The sequence below is a fragment of the Centruroides vittatus genome, unplaced genomic scaffold (genome assembly GCF_030686945.1).
Source record: "Centruroides vittatus isolate TY-2023 unplaced genomic scaffold, ASM3068694v2 contig_1032, whole genome shotgun sequence".
Taxonomy (NCBI): domain Eukaryota; kingdom Metazoa; phylum Arthropoda; class Arachnida; order Scorpiones; family Buthidae; genus Centruroides; species Centruroides vittatus.
In genome coordinates this window covers 275354-283067 of record NW_027120670.1, presented here as the reverse complement: position 1 = coordinate 283067, position 7714 = coordinate 275354, and the positions used below count along the sequence as shown (strand labels likewise).

At 31.9% G+C, this 7714-nt stretch overlaps 1 protein-coding gene across 1 annotated transcript; it reads right to left on the bottom strand.

Moving 5' to 3' along the window:
- Positions 1-5236: 5236 nt before the first annotated feature.
- LOC136990850 (uncharacterized) lies at positions 5237-6702 on the bottom strand. The gene is made up of 2 exons (XM_067289306.1): positions 6484-6702; positions 5237-6405 (listed from the first exon to the last, which is right to left on the bottom strand). The coding sequence occupies exons 1-2, from the start codon at positions 6532-6534 to the stop codon at positions 5413-5415; spliced, it is 1044 nt and encodes a 347-aa protein (XP_067145407.1). The 5' UTR covers positions 6535-6702; the 3' UTR covers positions 5237-5412.
- Between the last annotated feature and the right edge of the window lie 1012 nt (positions 6703-7714).

Below are 7714 nucleotides of genomic sequence, written 5' to 3'. Positions count from 1 at the left end.
TTCACCTCAAATTATTAGTAGTGGCTTGTCCCTATACATCGTGCTTTTCCTTTAACGATAGAGTCGTGCCGATCATTTGTTAACTGCTTTCAGGGAAAGATTTGAATTGCGGTAATGTAACTTCTAGTTTTCATCAGACATTCTTTTATAGTTAATCAGGGCCTCCTGCCCCTAAAGTTTCCATAACTATTCTCAGATTTCATCTATTTAATTTAGTTCTCGAGATTAAAGAAAGACGGACAGATGGACGACAGTTGGACTTTATAGGTACACTATATTTTCAAATTGCAGCCCAAAAAATAGAAAAATGACATTTTTAATTGATAGAAATGGATAAAAAAATCAAAAGTTAGAAATGATTTTTTAAAATAAAACTGTTTCAGTATTAGAACAAAAGTTAAATAAATATAGTATATACTTCACTATCCAGTTTATTAGCAATATTTACATAAAATTATCTAAAATAATATTATAATTATGAATTTAATGTATTTATTTATTTATTCAGTGATACTGGGAAGAACCCATGATGCGGGGAATACAAAAATCAATACATAACATTTACACGCTACAAACTAAACTAATATACAAACACAATTCATAAGTTATTACAGAGAAAATTAAAATATACATAAAAAAACAAATATATTATACAAAGCGATATCAAAAATATATATTTAAACAATATATAGGGGAGACCGGGGCAAGTTCGGCATACGGGGCAAGTTTGTCAATCGCATTTTTTTAGAAACAAAATAAAGGGAGACTCTCTTTAGAGGTTAGGCAGTTGAGTTTTATTGGTGGCTTGTTGAGTGGGCTGTTTGTATTTTTCTCCAACAAGCGCAAGTTGAATTAAAAATATATATATATATAAAAGAAAAACAAAATTGTGGGGAGAACTATCCGAACAAAAAAGAACATTATATAAAAGAAATTAATCACACCCACCTATAAAAAAAATTAAGTTGACACGTCAGAAAGTGGATAGACTCCCAAAAATTCTTTGCCACGAACACACTTTTAAAGGAAGAAAGCAAATGCCACCTTTGGGCAAAATCGAATATTCCAATATGCAAAATGAAACAAAATGTACACCACACTTCGTACAAAGGCTCTAACAATAAGGTCCAAAAAATTATCAAACGGAATAATGGTATACCGAAAATACTTTCACGAATTTTTTCTAAGTTAGTACACCTAGCTATCACATGAAAAGCATCCAATAGTTGATCACCTTGGCAATATATGTCAAATTTCTCTGCAATGATTCTATAAAAAAAAAAAAAAAAGAATTAAGTTGTCACGTCAGAAAGTGGATAGACTCCCCATGAATTTAATGTAAGTAGGACAACTTTCTTGCTGATTTAGTATTATGGTTTAAGGCAAATATCTTCTTTCTCCACCTTGCAAAATAGTGCAGTTTGCGAATGATGTAAAAAATGTACAACTTTTGCTGTTTTAGCAACTCTGTACATGACATTTTCACATCCCACGAATGTCTGTCCAAAAATTCCAAGAAATTCACCGATTATACATTCATGTACTGTTCATCTTCTTAAAAACCGACGATCTGAAGCCGAATACAACAATCGTATATTACAAAAAACTCAAAAATAAAATTTGAAATAACTAAAAACACTATAAAAGCACTTAAAAATGCATACGCGCTAACGCAACTCTTGCTACTTTTGCCTACCCAAAATAAACATAGATCTTGGCCTATCGGACAATCGGAACGCCGCCCTATCGGGAGCAGTTGTCTCTATAACGAAAATGAAGGGTGAATAACATTTAGCAACTCCCAAACCAGATTTTCTAGTAACCATGGCTGAAGTAACTGCTCGCACAATGTGAAATTATATACAAAAATTATCAAATAATTTATATTTATTCCTGCAGTTTTATAGGTTTTTTTTTTAAATCTAAAGTTTAGTGTTAATCTTCATTCAACAATAAATTTTGTCTGAATAACTTTGCATTAGTTTGAGTTTTTGAAGTTCGTTTCTCGTACAGCCTTTCGTCATCTCGTAACTTTTGTTACAAAAGTTACGAGGTGACGAAAAAAAAAGACCTATAAAACTGCAGGAATAAATATAAATTATTCGATAATTTTTGTATATAATTGCACATTGTGCGAGCAGTTACTTCAGCCATGGTTACTAGATAAGCTGGTTTGGGAGCTGCATTGATAAAATTTTTTAAAACTTCTTTCCTTTGAATACTCATACACAACGAGTTAGGATATTCTAGTTCCTTGCCATCACACAACACAAATGGCACGCAACCTTGACTAAAAGGAAAATGGTGGACGTGTATTCACTTTTCTTTAAACGTGGTGCCGCTACAGCCACTCTATGTAGTATATTCTAGCTCGTTGATTTTTACTGTACGATTAATGTAATATAAGTTAATGTTGTTAAGTTTTTTCTTATTATATTGACAACGTTTAAAAAATTTGATTTGTGATATTAATTTTCTTACTTCAGATCTATTTAATAATCCCGATTGGTTTATTATTATCAAGATTATTGATATAAACATAATTCCGAATGACAACAATAAAATTAATGACAGATAACACTAATATTATTTTATCATTTGAATCGAATTGCACCTAAAAAATAAATTGGTAATCGCAAATTCTAATATCATCCGTCTTATTTTGATTAAATGATAATTTTCAACTATATATTAGCTTATTAATTATTGAAATTTTATCATTCAGCTTACGTTATTAAAATGCTTTATTATAAATAACATGCGTAATACTGTATCAAAATCTCGTTCAAAACGGATCCAGAGAACTTTTTAATTAATGTTTTGATGCATTTTCGCATAATTTACCTATTATATGTGGAAACCAACTGGAAATTGCTCAACGGTGGCCGGATGAATAAAACTACTGAACACTGGTTAAAAACATAAAATTTTATAAAAGCGTTCAAACCACTCCGGTAAAGAAAGTTACTCGCTAATTCGAGCCTGACTAACGAACTGTCTACATGGAGTTTTCGGGTTTTCTTTACATGTCTAGCACCTACATAGGTGTCAGTTTCCCGCAGAACGGGAGGCAGATCACTCCAAGATTCATGAAATTTCATGAATGTTGGGGCGATCTTGCCCTACTCCATGAATCCAATCCAAATGTATGGTTACGAAACAGAAATTAGTGCCGTCTTTGATTTATCGAATTATAATTTTTAAAATCGAAGAAATAATATGCTAGAAAAGGTCTGCAGGGATGGTGTTATTGCCGCCGAAATAACCGAATAATTTCAAGATATTATATTTAAAAAAGGATGCCAAATTCAATCTCACCTAAAAATTTTCCTGAAGAAAGAAAAATTTTACTGGAAAACTCTCATCACTCATATCTCTCATCTCCAAGACCGTTAATTGGAGAATAGATAAACGGCTTTTCCTGACCCTCTAAGGGGTAAAATCATGTGTCCGATTATTTGTACGTATTTCGATTATTTAATACTTGTGTTACAAAAACGTTATAGCAACAAAAATGTATTAGACCAGTACGCAAACCTTTAACGTATTTTTAAGAAGGGTTAATTAGAAACATACTACCTGAAACCGTCGCCTAGCCGCCTTATACCTTCAACCGGTCATGAACCAAATACAGGTTATTTAGCTATATTTTTCGTTATTACTTTTGCTTTGTGTTTATTGAAGAATGCTTTGTTTATCCGTTGGCAAACGGTATTATGGACTATCTATCAGTTTCTTTGACCAAGATGCTAAACGATTACAGGATACGAAAACACAACAATAGAATTCGTTTTGGTTAAACTAAAACTGATTGACACGCGAGAACACACCTTAAAATTCAATTGTTAGCTTGCAGGCTACTACTATTATTTGGTAATGGTCATTTGGACCAAGTAACCTATATGATGTCTGGGTGCGTTCCTGTAATAATTCTAGGTGTTTTATTTTGTGGGTGAGTTTTGAGTATTTGCTCATTCTTTTCAATGGAGTTCCAGGGTGTTTCTTCTGACACTCGTGACGTCGCCTAGAGAGACAGGCGAATGAAAAACATAGATACCTTTCTCGGGGGAAAATTCGAGCGGTCCCGAATGAGCAACTCGGAGCAAGCGAGCGGAGAAGGGATTTGAGAGAGACGAACATCCGGAAGTGATTTACTCCGTTACTAAATTAATATTAAAACAGCAAAAATTTATTTAATATAGGAGAATAATTAATAACACCAAACACATTCATCATCATCAATATACAATTCCTAATACATTTATAAGTAAAATGATTAACGCACCTCGCGGTTATCTACTGTATCTGAAATGTCAGGCATGAAGTGCCAAATATACCTGGAGTTAGTGGATAATCGAGGTCTTGAGGAGATTTGAAACAAAATATGCAATTGGTTTGCTTATTCAACTATATTAAAGCGCACCCTGCGATGTAATGTATCAGTTATCGGTAGGAAGTTTGGAATTAAACTTTTTATTGACAAATTCCAAATTGTATCTTGTAGATTAATCTAAATACAGTAGACCCCCTATAACATGGTTTCCTATAACACGGCGAAAAAATTGCGATCGCGTTCGTATAACACGCTAAAAGAGACTCGTATAACACGGTAAAACGTCATCGCCGACTCGTGGCGAGACAGGATTGGTCGATTCTGGACCAATAGTGGACGAGCAACCGAACTACTTGCCGCTGTCCAGCGCCAGGCCTGTATACGGAGAGTTTAGGCGGAAAAGTATTGATAAATTTTTATACAGTTCTTGTGAAAAAAACATTTACAGTATTATTCAACGGCCATAAAAATTATATTTCTATTAATGATGTCTCCAAAGTTCAGCGAATTCTTCGCAGAAAGAATAACTTATCAGAAAACGCATCCGCCGTTCGATGAGTCGTTCCGCGACGAAAACAAGCTTAGGCAATGGCGTCTTCGAACGGTGCACACTCGGTAAGTAATCTAACAATTTTTTGTTTATAGCATAATTTATATGGATTATTCCCAAAAAATTATACGTAATTTGGAAATGTTGAGTCAAATTATTCTAGAATCGATTAATTTTATGGAAGAAAACCTTTCAAACAGCCGTAGCCTCTAAACTGCACACGTGCCGAGCTGTGATTGAGTCATATATTTAAGGGCTCGTACAACACGGATTCATATAACACGGAACGTATCTACAGTGTTATAGTGTTATACGTATCTTACAGTGTCTGTATACAGTTCGTAATTTCTATTTAACTCCTAAACATCAATTTAATTATAGATTAATTTATTTATGAATTGTTTTGAAGATGGAAAATAATTTAAACAAAACCATATTTACTCTTTCTCTCCAAGAAAGCGTTATGTATATTCCATATTGAAGATAACTTGTATTGTACAGTGGATTATCATTTATATATTTTAATCATTTAACTCTTATTCCTTTTACTCGATTTCTTTTCAAATAATATATTTAGGAAAGTTTCGTGAGGCGTATTCAATTCTTCAGGAATCTTTATCAGAAAGGTTTTAGATCCTATTTTTGTCACGGAAGATTCATTTTTCTCTCCAACTTTTCTATATTCTCTTAAAAAGGTTTTAACTAAAGAAGATAAAGATTGTTGCTGATCATCGTTATTTGCAAAGGATCGTTTATCATCTCGAATTAATCTGTTCGTTATAATAGTTCTCGCTACCGATTCCATTTCTTTCAATACATCATTATCCAATTTATCGTCGACTTTCTTATTTTGGTTAATTCTAGAAATCAAAACATTTTTCATTCCTTTATGAGTTTCTTCAATAATATTTCTGTCTGATTGTATTTTTTTACATTTTTGAAATATATCAGAAAATATTTTATCCGTAATTTGATTAAAAGTATTTTCTAAAGTTACATTTCCATCGAAGTATTTGTATAAAGCATTGTGCCCTTCAGATAGAGAATCTTCAGAATCTATCGTCGATGTATCTCTGGGAACGTAACGTTGTTCTCGTTGATTCCATTCGTACAAAAAGTGTTTTCGAAGAATATTCAGATCATCTTTTGCCGATCGTATAATTTTAGGAATTTCCGAAGCGTCTGAAAAAGGGGCCTTTTGCAAATTTGTGTTTTCGTTGGATTTTTTTTCTTTGGTCTTCTTCGAAACATGGTTATTCCCTTCTTGGAAATGTTTGAAATCTTCAGAAATGATCAATGTTTCGTATGTATTCGGTGAGATGGGAATTTTCATTATTGTAAAACGCTCCTGACTTTGGTCATTTATTGTTTTTTCGTGTTTATTTATTGTAGTTACTTCAGAATTTTCTTCTGACGAATCTTCGTCTTCCTCTTTTGGAATTTTATTTTGAAAAGTTTTATACGTTTTAGTTTTTTCGAATATTTCGTTTAAATCTTGTTCACTGCAACTATCGAGTTCATCCTAGACAAACATGAAAATAAATCCATAATAATAATAATTGTAATTCTTTATTCGTTTGATACTTAAGAAAGTTCTTACCACTTCATTCTTTACCCCGAAACACAAAAGTAATTTTAAAAGCTTCGACATAATTCTGTTTGAGTTAATAAATTTAGTAATTTGGTACAAAATAAATTAAAGCTGTTTATTCTAATTTATATAAAAAAAATGAATACTCATATGTAAAAATTATATTACCATTAATATGCACTCTTACCATTATACTTAATTTGTCCATTTGTATTATATAATACAGAATTAATTATACTTAATAATACATTGTGGGAATAATAATGATACCTAATAATTAAATAAAATGTATTATTTTAAATTTATAATTTGGTTTATTTAATATAAACTATTTGATAATAAATTATAAATTAGTGTATTCCGATTTAGCAGAAAATAATAATGACATAATAGATAATTTTACTCAAAAAATTACGTTAATATGGCATTGTTCCCATAGATATGACACTAGCCAATTGAATCGAGCTACAGACTTACATTATTTATTGGGCTGCAATTTGAAAAAATTGTAGACATAAATTCCCGCTGTTGTCCGTCTGCAGGAACACTTTTATGACGAAAAGATAAACTTAATTATTTGAAGACAAAGTCCTTCCCAAAAATAAGGAACCACCATTTATTGTGTTCAGGACATTACATTTTTGGCGACTGACCTTTCCTTTGAGGCTACTGGTCGCCAAACATTCCTTTAAAAAACACAAATGTAAAGTAATTAAAAATATAAACATTTTTTAAAAAGCAGTTACTGGTGATATACGGACGTCTTCTATTCTTCTTCCATCATACCTTCTTGGGGTCGTTTCGGCTTTTATCTACAACGAAATCGGCGCTGGTAAAATGTAGATGAGAAAAGCTACCCCCTGGTGACGATACTTTAAAAATTTTTCTGCAAATCTTCGTCCGATGGCGATAATTATGATTAATTATTTGAAGACAAAGTCCTTCCCAAAAATAAGGAACCACCATTTATTGTGTTCAGGACATTACATTTTTGGCGACTGACCTTTCCTTTGAGGCTACTGGTCGCCAAACATTCCTTTAAAAAAGGATAATTAATAACAAATAATTAATCATAATTATCGCCATCGGACGAAGATTTACAAGAAAAGATAAACTTTATTTTCTAGTTTTTATGAAGGGAAATGCATTTCGGACAAATTTGTCCCTTATCAGTCCTTAATGTGTAATAATAGTAAAACTAAAATAATATCTAATGGTGATCGCCGGAATAAATAAGTAT

Bases quoted from the DNA above. Each gene is read 5' to 3' on its own strand.
- LOC136990850 (XM_067289306.1), bottom strand. From the start codon at position 6,534: ATGTCGAAGCTTTTAAAATTACTTTTGTGTTTCGGGGTAAAGAATGAA. The intron at 6,406-6,483 runs GTAAGAACTTTC...ATGTTTGTCTAG, and splicing joins TCGGGGTAAAGAATGAAGTG to GATGAACTCGATAGTTGCAG.